The following is a 19,077-nucleotide window of genomic DNA, read 5'->3' on the forward strand; positions in this document are numbered from 1 at the left end:
TTAAAACCCAACAAATCACTATTGTTCTTTGTTTGGACTGTCATGAGACTCTGTTAAGTTATTGATTTATGCTGACACTGGAGGCTAGGTACAGCATGTAAACTTATCCCATAAAAACACAAGTTGTTTTTTTAAGATACTTTTTTGGGCTATTTGCCTTTATTAAATAAAACATGTTAAGAGAGAGAGAGAGAGAGAGAGAGACCGAAAATGTGGGGAGAGAGTGGGGAAAGATGTGCACCAAACAATGTTGTAGCTGACAAAACTGCATCGCTAACTGGAGTCCTGGATTACACGTGTCTCCCTGTTGCATCCAGAGCAATCATCCACTTGCGAGCCGTTGAATGTTGTAAAAACTAAAACAACTTTATTATGATGTTCCATCAGTGTCACAAATCCAAATATTTAGCAGATGATGCAGGATTCCACGCTAATAAACAAAACTCTAGACAGACACGGTAAAAAAAACGTGCGACTCCAAACCAGTCTAGCTTCCACTGACTCCTCCCACTGTCTGTGCCACACACAATCCTTTATTAAAGACAGTGTCTTCTCATCAAAAAAGAAAGACTAAAATAGTATGTTAAACAGCCCAACCTATTATATTTTTTTACATTCTTTACCACAACAATTTCTTAATTATAATAATGCTAAATAAATCTATAAACAGTCACTAATAACTGGAAACATTACTTTGCTCCATACAAATGTTGAGACTGGGAATCGATCTACCAGTGTTACACTGATTATAAACCCCCTTTAAATGGGCCTCCTAACTGAAACACAGGTGTTTCTAAAATTGTGTTTCATTCTGTTTGATTTAAGTAAACATACATTGTGTACACACATACAGTATATTCTTTTGGAGTTAAGATTCGTTTTAGCTTGTCTTTAATGACTAGCTAAGCTAACTGGCCACAGGCTATAGCTGTACTGACATCTCAGTGGTTTCATCTTTTCCATCCACTCTTGGCAAAAAAGTGAAGCATCAGCATTACTAAAATGTCAATTTTTACCAAAGCATAATTTCTGATATAACTGGCAAACTTAATTAAATTGGCAGGATATGATCAGCTGAGGACAATCACCTGCCTCAGACTCTAGACATTTATTAGGCTATGCATTCAACATAATGGTCAAATCCTAGAGTAGAAAATTATCAATTAAACTTTTAAATCTTTGCATTAAACCATAAAGCATATACATCTAAACAGCAGCTGAGAAGAAAGCCAAACAGTAGAAAGTCCATTGACTGTGTGGACACGTAACTTTTCAGAGAAAATGAGCACTTCATTTTCAGTCAGAAAAGAAATGTCTCTTGTTGTTTACTGAAAATGTGTGCTGACACTTCATTATTTAACAGCTCATTATTAACTGTTGAACAAGTCATCCAGTCTCTAGTTCCATTCACAGGTACAAGCAGCACCTGCTTGGCACAAAAAAACTCATTCCAGTCCTGACTCAATAAAAGGTTAGACAGCAGTCTCTTTATAATCTTGAGAAACACATAAATCACATGATTTTCTCTTCACCTTTTCTTCTGTCTGACTTCTCTTTCCTATCTCAGTGAAGCAGATCCCTCCGAGCTTGACTGCAGACAACATAAATCAAATTATGGATTCCTTACACTCACGTCTGGAGTCTGGAGAAGAGGAGCCAAACTTTTTTTCTCTGCACTACAGGAAGAGTCATCATCATGAGATCATGAAAGATGCTCATGTGACAAATCCTGCGCTCAGCTGATAACACATTAAAAAGATCACTTCATGGTGAGTAAGTGGGCTGGTTTTACAGCTCCTCACAGGTGCTCAGGTGGAGAGTTATGGCTGGAGAATAGACTATAAACACTTCACTTGTTAAAACTTAAATGCTGCAGCAGCATTGTGCTGTCGCAATAGCACTGATATTAGACATGAAAATATATAGCCTTGTAGAGGAAGAGTGGCCTTTTTATAAATTTAGTGAAGCTGCTCTTTTTCCATCTTAACCCAAATTTCCCCAAAATTTCACACACCCTCCCTGACAACACTACTATTTCTGTTGAACTGCATTACCAAAGATGTCTGCAGGCAATTATAATACCACAATGAGATATGTTTTGTTTAAAAATACAACTTCGATGACGGATAAAGTTGGCTATTTTCTTTATTTTTCCGGTACATAGCAAATGGAAAAAGAGATAATTCCACAATTAAGTAATGTTTGTGCATGTCCAGTGAACTAGATGACTTTCCCTCTACAAAAACATGGGCCCCAGATTTTGAAGTCAACGCTGGATAGGTCATTCTACGGCTAAAGAAAATCAATAACAAATCAAAATGTGTGAAACTAATTAAGACACTAACAACCATGAATCTTTCACAACGACGGTGTTATCAGCCTACTTTAGGGTCAAATTAACATCAAACTTAACATTTTAGTACTTTTAAAGTCAACACAACGACCTCAACTGTGAAGCCAGACCGCCGCAAAATGGACCATTGAGCAAACAACTCTGTGCAGGTATACAGTACTCATGGGAGCTGTAGTGTTGTAGTGTCACATTTCAATTGGTTTATTATTTCAGATGCCTTTTTAGAAGAGTAAAACTAAAATATATAAACATCAAATTCAACCCGCCAAAGTGGCTAGTGGGATTGAATGTGCTACACGCCATGACTGAAATTCACCCACATATGGCGGGTTGGCGGGTGTTAATGTCAAGTCCTGGTACTGAGTGTCATCAGAGCTGCTACAAAACAGGTTCTAGTACAAATAGAGAGGACCCAGGCGTAAAAAACAGAAAGGATATTGAGAAATATTAAGGATATTAAGAAAGGATATTGTAACCTCAAGAAAACAACAGGCTTACCTTCAAGTGTTCAGGGAATCTAATATCCAGAGGAAAATGACAACAAAACAGATGAATATCACAGGTAGAGCCAGAAGGGATGTTCATCTGCTCAAAGAACAAAGGTTGAAAAAACTAACTGGCACAGAAAATTTGAGAAAACACAAAGACTATGTCCACATGGATACAGATATTTCTAAAAACTGATTTTTCCTCTGAATACATAAAAACATTTTTTTATTGATGAATATTTCTGTTGAAACGACAACTCAGAACCGGTTAAAATCCCCTGCATAAGCATGCCAGGCCAGTATCTGGAGAGTCACCTCAAACACCATTATGCACATGTGTATTAGTTTAGTTTAGTTTAGTTTAGTTTAGTTTAGTTTAAATTAGTTTAATAACACACATCTTCACAAATATACATCCATATATATTCAGTTAACATTTCACAATGGTTGGATGTGTGGATTAAAATAAAACTAATAAGTTTAATATATTTTTTGGCCCTCACGCCCCAGTATAATGATGAAGAACAGTGAGGTTTCCTTCTAATCATGCAATTAAACTTAACTGTACAGAACAGATGTAAACAAACTGGTAGCTGCCATCTTAGTGCATAGGCAATACATATGAACACTAATCTCCATGCGCTGGTATGTCAGCATTTCCCAAAACATTCTTTTTTGCTCTCCGCACTAAAATAAAAATACAGTTTTTAAAAAGTCACCACCTTGAAAACGTTTTTGAAAACTTCAATTTCAGTGACCTTAAACTTTGTTTACTTGAAGGGGAAAGGGCATAATGGAGAGAAAAAAAACTACATTTTCAAGAATATCCAGCTGATTGTGGATGGGGCTCATAAAAACTTGGGGTAATCAATAACAGGTGAGACTAATCAGACACAGGTGAAAGCTATCAGTGTGGGGCAACCAATCACAGGGTGGGAGTCAAGGAGGAAAGTAAAGCCTCATGCCAGGCCCATGAAATTATGTGACAAAGTAAAACAGGCGATGATAACAACAAAAATAAACAAAATCAGTACTTCATGAACATGAAACTGCACGACACAAAGTTATTTTTTTGTCTTTTTATGTTATTTTTATTGTCACTAAGAAATAATATAGAAATAAACCAGCCTTATCATTAAGAAATTCAGAAAGTTTGAAGGTGCACTGCTGAAGGACAGCTCTGTTCATCAAAATAAACAGCAAAAACATTTCTTCTTTTGCAGTATGTCACATAGCCAACCTGGGCAAAGAAAATATTTCTGAGTTTAGAATATGTGGTGCTTATTTCTGGCGTCTGGCTCCGACCTCAGAAGGGAAGGTAGACTCAGAGCCTACAGGTGGATGTTGGAGTGGAGGCGAGGCTTTTAAAATGCTGGCAGCAGCCGCAGGTTATATCATTGTGTTCAGGGGAGCAGTGTGGTGACAGGTATGGCAACAAAAGCAAGCAGGGCACCGTGAGCTGTATACATCAACATAGCTTAATGAGGGGTTTTGATTTACTGCAGTGAGAGAAGTATGTTGTGCAAGGTGTGGCAGCTAAAGGCTTCCATTCCCTTCTGGTGTATGAATATTTACCAGACCTGTTAAGCTTGGAGTTGAAAGCAAGATTTCTTGAGGTGCGTGGGGCAGCTGCTCTTACGTGACTGATGCTGATTTTCAACAACTGTTTCTACTCATGTACAAATTAAACATAAGGGCACTCAGAGACTCCAGGGCATGAGCTTAATAACCCTAAGCACCAGACACTGCCGAAAAATAATGAACCAAGTGACTTAAAACACACGGAAGCAAGCTTTGACTCAGGTGCTTCTGAAGATTAAAGCACTGAGAGAAAATCAAAGCTTGTGATGTCGAGACCAAATTAGTGACGCTGTTTATTTATATGCACAGAAGAGACAAGATACTTTATGAAATGAGATTTCAAAACTTGGGTGAAGAACTAACTTGCACTGCAATTATCTGATCTCTCTATGTCATGCAAAATCCAATCCACTTGGGTTCTTCTTGGAAATGAAATAACTTAACTTCTGCTTCACCCTCTTTCATCTGGCAAATGACAAAACTGTATTTCATCTGGTAAGGAAAAGGGTCAAATCATCGACAATTTGGCACACAGGCTAACCACTATTGACTGTATAAAAAGATGTGCATCATGACAGCTCCCCAAAGTGAGGCTGAAAATGTTTGGAACCCTATCTGCTGACTGCAGTATTTATCATAAAGTCTGCCTCCTCTATGTAAGCAGGTGCAACATCAGAAATCAGAATCAGAAAGACTTTATTTATCCCAGGGGGAAATTCAGTCATTAAAGTTGCTCCTATACACTTACTCCTATACACCCACACCCTGCAGCACAGTGCATCTTAAAATTTGCCCCCATTCATTGTGTACTTCAACAGCCTGCTTAACATTGCAAAGCAATCTTTCGTGGCTGCGTAAAGATGTGGTTGGTGGCGCAACTTTTTATCAGCTTTTCTCCCTTTTTATGTCAAGATCCTGTATCTAACGGAAACGGTGGTATAGTATTAAGTAAATAACCATGTAGGTTTGATTGAAAAAACTAAATTCAAGACAACATGTGAAGCAATGGAGGTGGGAAGCACGACTCCAGGTGAATTTGTTGCTTGGCAATGGGGACACAGACTTACTCCTAGTCTTAGTAATTCGACAAAATTCACATTATATTTAATCACGCCCTTTATAATAATAACAACAACAACAACAACAACAACAACAATAATAATATTATTAATACTTTTTATTTATATAGCGCTTTTCACAGAACTCAAAAACACTTCACAAATAGCACACACTATAAGAGACACAATAAAAGAAACAAATTAGAAACACAGTGGATATAAAAACATTAACAGTTAAAAGCAGTTCTGAAGAGGTGTGTTTTGAGGTGGGATTTGAAGGTTTGTAGGTTGGTGGAGTTGCATATGTGTTGCAATGGAGTAAGCCCTGTCGCCCCAGGTTCGGTGCTTGGTCCTACAGGGTGGGGAGAGGAGGTTTTCATTGGAGGAGCGGAGAGCACGGAGGGGTTGTGAGGGTGAAGCAGTTTGATGACAACTGAAAACATTTTAGTCAAGAAAACTAAACTAAAATTAATTTTAAGTCATTGCTTTTGGTCAAAACCTTTTCTTTCTTTAAACTATTTCTATTCGCCGATCAGAAATTTGAATCAAAGTTGTACCAAGTGTGTTTAAATCTGTAAAGCAACTAGCTCCATAAGCTGATCCTTACTGCACAGTCTCAAATCAAATAATTGGGAAAATTGTTGGAGAACACTGTGGGGTACTTTGACTTCACTTTTAAAGGAGGTAAAGACACATCATCCATCTTTATATGTCAACATTTCTGTACACTTGTTCTCGGATGATAGAATTTGCTTCTGTCACCGCCAGTTCTGTTTTTGAGTTCAGTGGAACCAGAAATGTGATACATCTTTGGTTTGACTGCAGAACTTTTAGAATGCTTACCCTACCATGATCACCTAAGCCGCATTATTGAGATCCTTTATTAAAACACTGCTTCAAACTCCTGAAGAGCGTCATCACCTCGAAGACACATAATGAAACAAAGGAAGCTAGATAAGAGAATAAAAAACTTGCATCCTTTTAGAATGAGATCAGTTATAACTGTACAGCCCAATCACAATTTAGCCCAACTTGCTTTACATCCATCCTAAACTCACTCTTCTCGGTCATCTATCCAGTTAGTGTTTTCTCCAGTGCCCACACTGACATGTTTTCACTACTTCTGTAGTATTTGAAGCCCCACATTCCTGCTCTCTTGTAGAGCATCCCAAAGATGGTCTTGTGATGGTTGATTTTTTTCTGAACCAAACACTTTCAAAGAAGTTCAAGGGGGATTGAGATCTTGTGACTGCTGATGGAGAGCATAGTGTGTAAACACTTGTTGCCATGTCTTGGGCTTACAATATGCACAGCGGAGAGCTCTGTTGGATGTCTAGTTTTCCTGGAAAACAAATCCGCAGCAACATTATTTTAAGTCAGACGTGACTTTGCTGCATGCTCCTTTGGGACAGAGCTACACTATTCCTGGTGGGTGTGGAGATGATCCTTGGCAAAATACCAACTCTAAATACATTTACTAGACTTCCCCCATTAATTCTTAACATCACGTTGCTTGATCTGCAGTCAAACACCGAAAAACACTGTCACATTAACCCAAGGGTCAAACAATTTACTTCAATGATTTCTTCAAATGATCCATCAAGGCAGTTTTACTCGTAGTTAGCACTTCTGTAGTAGATATGATCATTCTGTTTTTATCCAGGCTGATTAACAATGTCCTTTAAAGTAGCTGTGACTCTTTTTAGCACCTCTAATCTTGATTTTAACGCCTCTGAAAAAACTTTCTCTCTAGTGATTTTCTACATGACAGAAATTAATTGGGGATATTCGGTCAGAATTTGGGGTCCAGAGAGAGTTACAAATGATCTGTGTTACAGATAGAGAGATTCTGTCTGTACTTGTCCTGTAAAATCACGGGGCTTCATTTGACACCATGATCATCGAACCTAAAACGCACACTGGAACACGAGTTAAAGGGATGGTTGGCTGCAGGTGGAGGAGCATGTATGTGTCGTGTCCACAGTGCATAAAACAAATGGGCTTTCTGACAGCAAAATAAAGCATTGAACATTTGACCCTCGTCTACGGTGATTAAAAGCTTCTGTTCTCGTATTCCAGTTGGTTTCTCAATAAAGGTATTGAGCTGACCGGGGTCCCTATGGGTAATACACTTGCCATTGAAAAGTATCTCATACAACCCCACTTCAAAAACAACAAAAACGGGACAATCCTTTTAAAGACATCAACCATGGATGACCATGACATTTTTCTATAAAACTTAGACATGATTGAAGTGAGTGTGCTCTGCTATAATCACTTAAAACACATTACATGTTCTCAGAGAAGGGTTTAGCTTTCATGTGATATTAACATCAAGTACTGAATTAGAAGAGAGAACATCATGTTCCAAATAGATGCAGAACAACAACGTCTGTTCCTTTTATGACTTTTTATTGCCAGTCCGTATTGTCAGGCTGCCCTTACAAGTCTTCAATGATTATCTAGTTAGTAAAAAAAAATGCATGTGAACTGATATAAAACCAGAAGAAACATCCAATATCTCCATCAGTAGCGTCTCTACATTTTCTTCCTGTTAAATCTTGAATCATAATTCAATCCTTCTTCATACCTACAAAGCTCTTAATGGCCATGCACCAACATGTTTGAGGCTGTACCTCTAAAACATTGCTCTCACATGCTGGCACTGCAGACTTTTTTGGGGGGCACAAACTCTGCAAAAGTAGTACGGGTGGCAGTTTTAAATAATTCATTGTTATTGATAAAGCATGTACTAGGATTGTCTTTTTTGACTTACCCCCTGCTGCTAATAAAGCCACCACACTGGCATAAACCACTGGAGTACAGAGCTTCTGCATCCATCTCCCCCTCTCCATCTGAATGCAGTCATGACACATAAAACTAACACTTTCTCTTTACAGTGTTTTTGTGCTTTCTCTCTTTGCAGGCTCCTTTTGATCTTAGTTTCCGTGTCTGCCACACTCACTGTTATTAATATCAATGCTATTCCATAGTTTCTTTGATTATTGTTCCCATGCTTTTGTCTGTCTGTCTGTTTCGTTCCCTCTCTTTTTCCTTCCTCTTAACTGAACCGATCAAGTCAATGGATGTCCACTAGGGATGACCACAATTAATCGATTATCGATTAATTGATTGTTAAGAAATTACTCGAAACACACATTTTTGTTATCAATTTTCCGTCACGTGGAACAAACATCATGTGGTCTCATATTACACTCAGCTATCAGGGAGGTGTTTTAAGTTTAAAGCATGTTTCGATGTGAATCAGCTGTTAAAGGTCTTGCGCACAGCGGAGACGCTCTGCTGGCGGCTGCGGCTGTGCGTCAGGTCTCCACGTGCGCTTTTTAAAAGAGGATCAATACAAAACTGCTGCCAACAACGACACGGACACAAAGGTTGACAGCTTTAAACAGGATATTTCCCACCTTTGGCTACAAAGGCAACAGACAGGTGGGAAATTCTGGTACGCTACGTTTACAGACCAGCAACATCAGAGCCGTCTGAGCTTTTCACCAGCGGGACTGATTATGACCCGGTTGCGCTCCTGGCTGACACCTGACCGAATACACATGTTTATTTTTCTCAATAAGAACGAGTAGACAGAAAACTGGACACTGTGAGTCTGAAGTACTTTTCTGTTAGTATTATGAGCCTTCACTTTATAAGATTATGTCCGCGGAGAATATTTTAATGAGCCTGATCGTTGATATTCTGCGTGTCAAACGTGTGCCCGTATTCAATCCCGTCAGTTATATGCATTTTGTTGCTGTAAAAAATAAAATTTAGGGGGAAAACAACGTATTTGGCATTGTTTTTGACGTAAGAATAATAATGGTTTTTTTTATCAATTAATCGATAATTGATCGTTAACATTTCCAAAAATCGATCACGGAAAATACTTAAAATGTACATCCCTAATGTCCACTTAGAGTCCCCTTCTTATTTAATTTTCTGCCTGTGAAAAGCATGTCTTTCCTGGATGTGTGAAGTGCTTGTTCAGGATTGAACTGTTGGTTCTCTTTGAGTCAACTTGTTAATAGATCAGTCTAAACCCTCTCCATATGAAAAGTCATGAGATATCTTGGGGCAATATATAAAAAGATGATTTTATTGTTTTGTCCCTGCTACAAATATGTACTCCCATTAAGCCCTGTTATTTTGCCCTAAAAGGAGGCTGCTTCTCAAGTGAACTGGCTTTGTATCTCTTAGTACACTGTAAAAAAAAACAAGTTAGTTCAACTTAAAATAGTTTGTAACCTGGCTGCCTTCACATGTGAAGTTCAGCAAGCCAAGAAATTTAAGTTGTTACCACTTTTGACTTAATTTCTTAAACTTAGTTTTATTAGTTGGGGTGACAAAGACAGCGCTGATAAATTAGTTCTATCAACTTCATACTTTAAGTTTAATCGACAAGCCTTTTTAGTGAGACCAAAAAGCAATTCTAAGTTTTACAAACCTAAATCTTAGTAGAAACAACATGAAAAAACAAATTAGATCAACATGTTTCTACAGGTATACTGAGTTGTAAAACATGTAAAGGTAACTTGCCTGAACTAAGCATCTTGTTGGATCAATTTATAATTAATACTTCTGCAAACATGTCTAAAATGTAAGCTCAACAAAGTGGTTTGTTGAATCAACTTATCTTTTTAAGGCAGCCAGGTAAATTTTTTCCTGACTTGTTCATCTTACTTGTTATTACATTCATTAAAAAAACAAGTACTCATTTCTTAAAACAACCTAAGCCTCAATTTTCAAAAAATACTACATCAAAATGATTTCTCAACATGGGACAACATTCAAAATACTTTATTAAACGTCAAAACTGACAATAGCTTTTTTGTATGAATTTGACTTGGCATCAGAATGCTATCATGAAGAATTTATTAATATGGCAACTGCCATATGTTTAATATTGATCTAGAAGTAAACACTTAGCTTACAAAACTGTAAGCAGAATAACAGAAGAGTGCTCTCACTATATAAGAGCTATGTAGGTTTTAAAACAGAAACTAAGTAGTAAAAAAGTCTACAAATATCACACATTGAACATTTCTCTTTTGTTAAACACTTAGCTTCTGCACTGCATGCAGAGAAGTATTCAAACATTGATCCAAACCGAGTGTCTCTTGCAGAACATGGCATTGCAAAGGTTGGTCACGCCAGTGACTATAAGGGGTTTCCTGTGCATATGTGCAGGGGCCATACTTACATCTAGTTGTATCAACAAGGAAATCTATGTTACCTGAACTACTCTGGTTGGACTGATTAGTTGGACACTATTTTACTTGATATTTTAAGTAAAACTGACATTTAAGTCGAACTGACTTAAGAAAGTGAGCTGAGGTAACTAAAACCTAGAGTCCTTTTTACAGTGTATCACAGTTGAATCTTGGATGCAGATCAAGCCCCCAAAAGTTTGAAGATAGAATCCCTTGTATGCCATGTACTCAACACAACCTTCTTAACTATTAATAAAGTAGCACTGAGATGATTGTTATGATTGTTGGCACTTGGGGGAACAACTTTGCTTCAGCATACTTTGCTAAATAGTTATAAAACACAACATATTTGGAATGGAGATTTCAAGTCAAACAAGGATTAAAGTATATTTGGTCCATAACTGGAGTGGTAACTATGTTTTTCTTCCTAATTTTCTTACCTCCAGATTCCTCAAATTAAATGCATGTATCTGTTTTAATAAAACCAACTCATCAGTATTGATCAATCTCTGAATAATTTCACAATGTCCGGTAAAATGCTCAGCAGAATATAAGAGCATATTTTTAGTTATTTAATGTTGTGTTTTTCTAACTGGACCTGAAACAGAAATATTTCATTCTTAAGTTAAGTGACTGAGACAAGAGGAACATTTCTGAGAGCTGTGAGTGCACTAAGTGATGAAATGTGTTAAAGACTCTTTTACAGTTCATGCTGATCTGAAAGTGCCCTCAGAGCAAATGTGTGATCGTTTCTATGTAATTCATTGAAAAATGATTTTGTGATTACAAATGAAGCTTATAAAGCTGCTGTTATGGTCATTGGTATGCATCCATGATCCACACTGAAAGCAATTTGTGCATGAACTATGCTCATAAACTTAAAAGCATATGTCATGCCCTACATTCATTCAGACATAATAACTGGCCTTGTACTGATAAACACTCTCCTCCAGGCCCTGCCAAAAATTAATCTTCTGTACGAAGCAAAGCCTGTATTCTGATTTCACACTCTCTAAAACAAAAGAATAAATATAGAAATATAATGAAAGAAGATTTGTGTAAATACCACATGACTTCAAGATCAATACAGTCGGCTGCTATGTCATGAAGACATCCATTAAATGCATGCTAACTGGTGTAACTCCATGCTTCTTACAGAGACATATTGTTGAGTCGGCCAAAGTCAACATCAAGCTCCTCAGCAGTGCTTGCAGCAAAGGTCAGTTGGCAAGGGCACTCCAATAGATCATGGTCAACAATAAGCCCATAGGGTAAATGGAATATATATATATATATGTTTGGGAACTTCATTAATCAGCTGTTATCTGCAGCTCTGAGTGCAGCAAGACTTCCTGTGCTTGGTTGATGTACTGCAACATTTCTAAAGATATTTTGACTTTGTGTGTGTGTTGATTCCCTGCATGGAAAATAAGGGGACTGAAATAAGAGATAGGGATTATGTTGGAGGAGTGATGTGACAAGAGCCTTTGGATGTTTTAATACTTCCTGTCATGCGAACTTTACAAATCTTATTTTAAAACTTTTATCCTGTAGCTGTTGTCCTAGTGCTGATCCATGACCGTTATACTTCTTAATACAATCCTGGTAAAAAATGTTTATCACATGACTACTATTATAAAATCTGAGCTGAGCAGACTCCCAATAAACCAATAAGAAATTGAATATGATGTTATCTCAAGCCACAGAGAAAAGTTAAAGAGAGGACATTAGGATGAGAAATTTGGTGGAACAACAAATCTTATTTGACTTTTTTAACGTCATAAAAAATCTCCCCATCCAGTTTTTACTGCCAATTTAAAGTTCCCGTGAGGAGTTTTATCTGGTTCTGAAACAGACAGAAAGTAATACTGATGCTTTTTTGAGTTACAAACAAAGAAGACCATCAGCTATGAGATGGAATATTTATTTCACAGTTTCTTGTTGTTGTTTTAAATGTTATTCAAAACAATATAACTTTACATTTTTAGGACTTTCTTACTAATCACCTGGCTGTGTTGAATACCTAGGGATGGGTACCTTTCACATTTGAACCGATACGGTACAGATACCTGGTACCTGGGAATCGGTACCGGTACTCAACGGTACCAATTTTCGGTACTTTTGTGTTTTTATGTAGTATAAATATTAATTTTAAAAAAAAATCTCAAATTTGTTTAATTTAACATATTTATTCAATTTAACATTAAATGAACAGAAACAGGATTATATAGGTGATTAGATGTAATAGCTGACACGTGCTAGTGGCGTCTAATTGCTCTTTCTGGAGTTTATCAATGAACACACGTGAATGCCTGCGGACGGGGAGAAGTCAGTTCTCCGTCTCTTTATAATAACAGGACACACAACTTACTTGTTGGGCATTCACGCACACAGGAACGGTTATAAACGGGGTTCGGTAGTCGGAACGAGAGGGTCAGTCTCAACATAGACTGTAGAAAATAAACTTAATCCTCATGAAGTTCTGCCTCGCGGTTAGTGCGCGCGCTCGTCAGCTGCAGGCTCCGTTTGGCGCGCTCCCGCGCAGATGCAGAAAGCAGAGAGCAGAGACGTCCACCCGGTCAGTCTGACTTTATTACAGGACGAAGTATGGAAAATCACCTACTCCTCCACTCCCTCACTGTCACAGGGATGCGTTCAGGTACCGAAACATGGTACCGTTTGATTTTACGTGAGTCGGGTTCAATAAAAATCTAACCCTGAACTCTAGTTGATCTACTCTGAGATAGGAAACTCTGTGTTTTCGGTTCCACAACAGCTGATTTGAGTTAGTTAAATCAACTTGGAGTAGTTTCTCCTGGGGTTAAGTGCGTGCACCACAACAGCATCAATGGAGCCCCGACTCGACGAGTCACCATGGCAAAGGAGGAAAAGAGGGCGGCATTTTTCACCTCACTGGAACTGGACATCCTTATTCGCTCATATGGGGAATTTGAGCATGTTTTAAAAAAAATGCAACACCGCTGCAGGTGCCAAACAGAGGGAGAAGGCATGGGAGAACATTGCGGCTCGGGTCAATGCGTACGTTTAAATGTAGTCCTTTGCAATCACAGGGGGAAACTGCTTGAATGGTAGCCTATTAATTTATTTCATTTAGGTGCAATCCGGCGGGGGGAGAAGCGCACCTGGCTGCAGCTTAAGATGAAATATAAAAACATTGTCCAAACAGGTAAGACCCCGGCATAATACCATGGGGGTACCTCATTTTGATCATGTGTTACATTGTAAAGTAAATATTAAGTGGCTGTTTGACTGTGCAGTTGTTTTATCCCCAACATAATGCTGTTTTCACACACATGCATGTATTTTCATCTATATCATGTGCTGTTAAATAATTAAGCCTATTTAAACTAACACAGACTTCTACTCAGCCAACAGAAAGAAAGCAGATGCCCGTAAAACGGGTGGCGGCCGAGCACCGCCACTTCTAACGGAGGCAGAGGCGCTGGCCCTGAGCCAGAATTTTGGAAGGCCAGAGACTGAGGGAATCCCTGGAGGGAGCTCATCCTCTGAGCCCACCCCCCAAGACACAAGTGCCTTTATAACATGTAATATTCCTAGACCTATATATCTTTTTTTAAGCCTATTCATACAAATATTTATTTCCCTTTTTCATTTTTTTTTTTTTCTCCCAACATATTCTGATGGTGCGATCTGCCTGGTGGAGCCCCCTCACGCCACAACAGACCTTGTAACTGTAAGTAGGCAATACTCCAAAGATTTTGCCAAATGGTGGTTTAAGTATACCGAGACATATCACTCATCTAGGATGAAGAGTGCGAGGAGACTTTGTCTGCTGCCTTCACAGAGGGGGAACCAGAAAGGCCTGTAGAGGTAACATTTGATATGTTATTGCTAGTTCTCTTCCCATTCACATTTCTTAACATTATGGTGTAAAATAGAGTGTGACATTTAGCCTACACTGAAGTATTAACACATTCTCATCCTTTTTAACAGGGCATGGCTGGGCAGCAGCAGGAGGGTCCCTCAACTTCAACTGCACCGATTGACAGTAAGATGGATGTTCAGTAAACACCAGAGGTTCATTCTGTGGAATTCATGTGCAACTATATAATTTAATGTCCTCCTTATGTATTCCCAGTTAAAGATATCTACAAAATATTTCTTCTGAAAAAAATTGAAAAAACCAACAAAGAAATGCAGTTCTTGGACCGCCAGATGAGAAGGGCAGATCTCGAAATTGAATTACTAGAGCACAAGTTAGAGGTGGGTGCATGGTCACAGGTGAATTATGTTAATTATGTTAACTACAGGAACATTAACTAAACTATCTCTTGTATTTGTAGGAAATAAAGAAGACCAAATGAAATTTGTATTATGTTTTTATTTGACTGCTGCTGTGTTGGTGGTGGTAGTGGTGATGATATTGTCTTAATCTCTGAAGTGGATGCGGGATATGGTGTCTCTGACTGCTCTGCCGTCCTGCATACAGTGGCCTTACGTAAGTGCCCTGCATCTCCAACATTATACAAAAAACTCCCATTTGCAAAAAAACGCAGAGCAACACACAATATCTGCTGGGATGTAAGAGCACGACTATGGTGGGTAATGTTGCAAATGTACGGACGGATTAGGTTGTGTATGTAGATGATAAACTGTGAAGTGAAACGGTACCGCTCAAAAAGATAATTGTCCAGAAATGCTAAAACATCTATGCGCGGTCTGATTATCATCTCCCGACGAATATTTAATTCTCTGCGCAATAATGCTGCACCTTCATCCACGGGATCATTAACAAAAGGACATGCCATTTTAGTGAAAAAAGTTGGCACCTAATATAGGCCTACTGATTGATTTTTGAATTATTATTTAAATAACAGACGGCAGAAATACGCTACGCCAACACTCGCCTGCCGACTGAATGAATGAGGAAATCAAATACCGTGTGTGGCTGAAAGGGGGTGGAGACTGAGAGAAACTTGAGGTTCATTGAGAAAAACCTGGTCCCGACCAGATTAGGTTCATAGAGTCTGTTACTACGGTAACTGACCGAGAGTTTGAGTTACCTCCCTCTGTGAAACAGGCTAGAGTTACCCCTCTTTCTCTGGTTTGAGTTACCTCCCTTTGTGAAACGGAAAACACAGAGTTTCCCTCATTTCAGGGTTAACAAACTCAGAGTATTCACTAAACCTGCTTTGTGAAACGGACCCCAGTTCACCTTGTCTATGTTATCTTCTGTGGAAATGTCTGATGTGAATTATTACAAATAAGCAGGCTAATCTCATAAGAATTTGTTGCCATGGAAGCCTTACTGACCGTGAAATCAGAGGTTCTATCTTTCAGCTGTATCAATAAATCATTTTTAAATCAACATTTTGTGCAGTTTGTATCTATAGTTGGTGGCTACATAATAAACAGAATAATGTATATTGGTCATGCAAACTAGAATCCCATCTACGTGGACAAAACCCCTTTGCTTCATGTGAGGATCCTGCTCACTGGGTTAGGATTATAATTAGCCTGAGTACTTTATCTCTTCAAGAGATTTCTTTAAGACTTTCACAGATACTACTAGGTCGAACAAAGCAATTGACAATCATCAGTCAAGAGACAGGAGGTACTGCTTTGAACATAGGATTAGCAAAAGTTTAAACAATTTAGAAGTTCCTGATTGCAGCTTTAGTTAAAAAAAAAAACCCTGCTGATTTCAAGATTTTTCAAGGATTCTTTGAGTTCATTAAAATTGTGGTAGACATATTTTTAACCCAAAGTTGTCACTGATGATCTCCAGATGAAGAAACCATCTGTGCCTTTTATCCATCCCTCTATACACTAAACTTATCCGACCAACAGCTCTCTGATGTATTATTACACATCCACCCTGATAAACATACACTGCCACATCCACTGAAAATGATTTGCCTCATAACCCGGAGGTGGAGGAGTCCTCGTCAATTTGTCATCCTGCATCAAAGGCTCACCAGAATATCTCCACCTGCTTTAAACACATTAGCTTACATGCACGTATTGACGCCACTGAATCTAGTTACTCTCTCTGATTGAGTGATTCACAGACTCGGGGAGCAGTGGTAGGCCTTCCAGTCATCTAGCAGCCCTGTGTGGGATGGAAATGTGGGGTGAAATAACTGAGATTGAATATTGATTAGGTGTCTGTGTACAGCCCTGAGGCACCTCAATATAATCACTTCCACACTTGTTCTGTCTCCTTTTGAGCGTGGCTGATGGAGTGATGACAGTGGATGCAACTGTGTTGTATGAGGTGTGATTTGTCATAATGCAGTGGACACACACACGCACACACACACACACACACACACACACACACACACACACACACACACACACACACACACACACACACACACACACACACACACACACACACACACACACACACACACACACACACACACACAGAGAGCAGTTATGAGAGTGCGATTAGGTTACACTCAAGTGCTGATCCAGATGCATCATAACATAATAGTTTTGATCATCAGTTTTTAAAGAAAGTACGAGACGTAGATTAAATAGGAAGGAGGGAAAAGTTTGAGTGTACTGAAATTTAAATGAGTTAGACCCAGTTCCATCCACTCAATCCAGACTTTTTTTTTTCTCTGCGGTACAAGTTTAATTGAACTGTGTCAGCAGTGTTGGAAAAAAAAAGTGGTGCTTAGGCTGAAAAAGAGTGTGTCTGAGAGGCATATTGATTAGCCGCTCCTGGAGGAAAGGATCCTTCTCATCACACTTCCTTTGCAACACCTCCCACAGGGCATCCATCTAAATGTGATATGACAACCCTCTGCCATATCAAAACTAAATCTGGACATCGATTTCGACATTCAATTCGAGCACTGAAAAACACTTTTCCGCTTTCATACGCACAGCCGGGCGCTGAGGTGTTTGTTTTGCTGTGAGGGACTCCTGCTGGCTGAGGCCTTACACAGTAGCGCACTGGAGGTAGAGGCCTTTGAGGCCAATAAATGTGTCTCGTTTTCAAAGTTTCTTGCTGTTGTTTGAATGCATTTTTTCAATTAAACTTTGACCAGCACAAGAAACACACTTTTAAAAGTACAACAATGAAAAGGTCAACTTCTGTTTGTCCTGCAGAGCCACTGAGAATATGTGATTAACATTTTTCCTTTTTTATTTTAACAATGTTTACCTCAGGCGGCATGCTTATCGCCATGAAAAAGGCTTGAGTCGTCTTGGTTGCAGTTGCCAGGGAACAAACTGTTTGCATTGTGGTGCTTAAAGGTTAGAATATTGTAGAATATAAAGCATTTGGCTCAGAGTTCATGAGGCCATAAAGGCCAGGAGACATGAGTTTTGGCAGCAATAATCAGTAGACCGGTTTAACAAGTGCAGACCCACAAATCTGCCCTGAAGTTTAAAGGATAAATACATCCAATAGTAATGACACCACCAAGGCTGCTGCACTCACATGGATTACAGTACATCATTTTGTGTACAGGTTGTTAAGCACGTGTCATTCAAACAGTCCTGGCAAGATGATGGTAAGTGTGTGTTGGTTGAGCTATGTTGAATGTCAGCTGCATTTAACATCTGCAGATGCATTACTCTCATGATATTTTTTAGACTAAGGGGATTTATGATTTAACTTTATGCTGTGAAAGGCACACTTTTCAGATATTTATCATAAAATACCTTGTTTCCGGCAAGGCTAGTGGATTTTAACAAGGCTCAACAAGTTCAGCCAGCCAGAGCGAGCAATGTGAAAAAAACAACAACTCATAACTGCTACAACTTTAAGAAATGTTGTTGAGTTCACAGCACAGACCGCAAAGGTTTAAGAAAATGGGAGGGGCATGTCCAGACTTTTTGACAAGGCCAGCCAATGTGGGACACTGACTAATGCAGGGGGGGGGTGAAGTACTGTATGTGTGAGCATTTATTTACCATTTCTGTCCACATTAATCATATCTACTGTGACATTTTTTACATTCCTGTGCAAAGGTTTTAGTGAGTTTGAAAATATAATATCAGAGAGGTAAAAAAACAACTGTGCTTAAGAGCTGCTTGCTCTAGAAACTACCTAGATCATTAGTAGCGGTGTTGAACTACTCAAGTCCTAATTTTTAGGACTCATGACTTGACTTGGATTTGAGCTCTGATGACTGGTTTTCAGACCATTTGACTGCTGTAGCACTCAGAGGATGGAGAGGAGGACTATGGCTTATTAAATGATAAAGACTGTTTTATTTTTTGTTCATTTACAATAGTTTATTTAGTTTCAAGCAAGGGCTGTCCTGTGTTCACCTGCATGCATGTTCACTTGCCTACAGTTCAAGATGACAAGATGTCTTAAGAGCAGTGGCGTGCCCAGAGGGGTGGCCAAGGGTGGCACTGGCACCCCT

General features: G+C 38.8%; 1 protein-coding gene across 2 annotated transcripts; it reads left to right on the top strand.

Moving 5' to 3' along the window:
• Positions 1-1,751: 1,751 nt before the first annotated feature.
• Positions 1,752-15,021, top strand: LOC117816914. Of its 2 annotated transcripts, XM_034689303.1 has the most exons (8): positions 1,752-1,769; positions 11,861-11,921; positions 13,818-13,889; positions 14,092-14,266; positions 14,357-14,417; positions 14,489-14,554; positions 14,678-14,732; positions 14,823-15,021. In XM_034689303.1, the coding sequence occupies exons 1-8, from the start codon at positions 1,767-1,769 to the stop codon at positions 15,005-15,007; spliced, it is 678 nt and encodes a 225-aa protein (XP_034545194.1). In that variant the 5' UTR covers positions 1,752-1,766; the 3' UTR covers positions 15,008-15,021. The 2 variants fall into 2 exon arrangements, with proteins under 2 accessions (XP_034545194.1, XP_034545193.1); XM_034689302.1 differs by lacking the exons at positions 1,752-1,769; positions 11,861-11,921 and adding an exon at positions 13,332-13,741 and having other exon boundaries at positions 14,092-14,417.
• Positions 15,022-19,077: the final 4,056 nt, after the last annotated feature.

Source organism: Notolabrus celidotus, chromosome 8 (genome assembly GCF_009762535.1).
Source record: "Notolabrus celidotus isolate fNotCel1 chromosome 8, fNotCel1.pri, whole genome shotgun sequence".
Classification (NCBI taxonomy): Eukaryota; Metazoa; Chordata; class Actinopteri; order Labriformes; family Labridae; genus Notolabrus; species Notolabrus celidotus.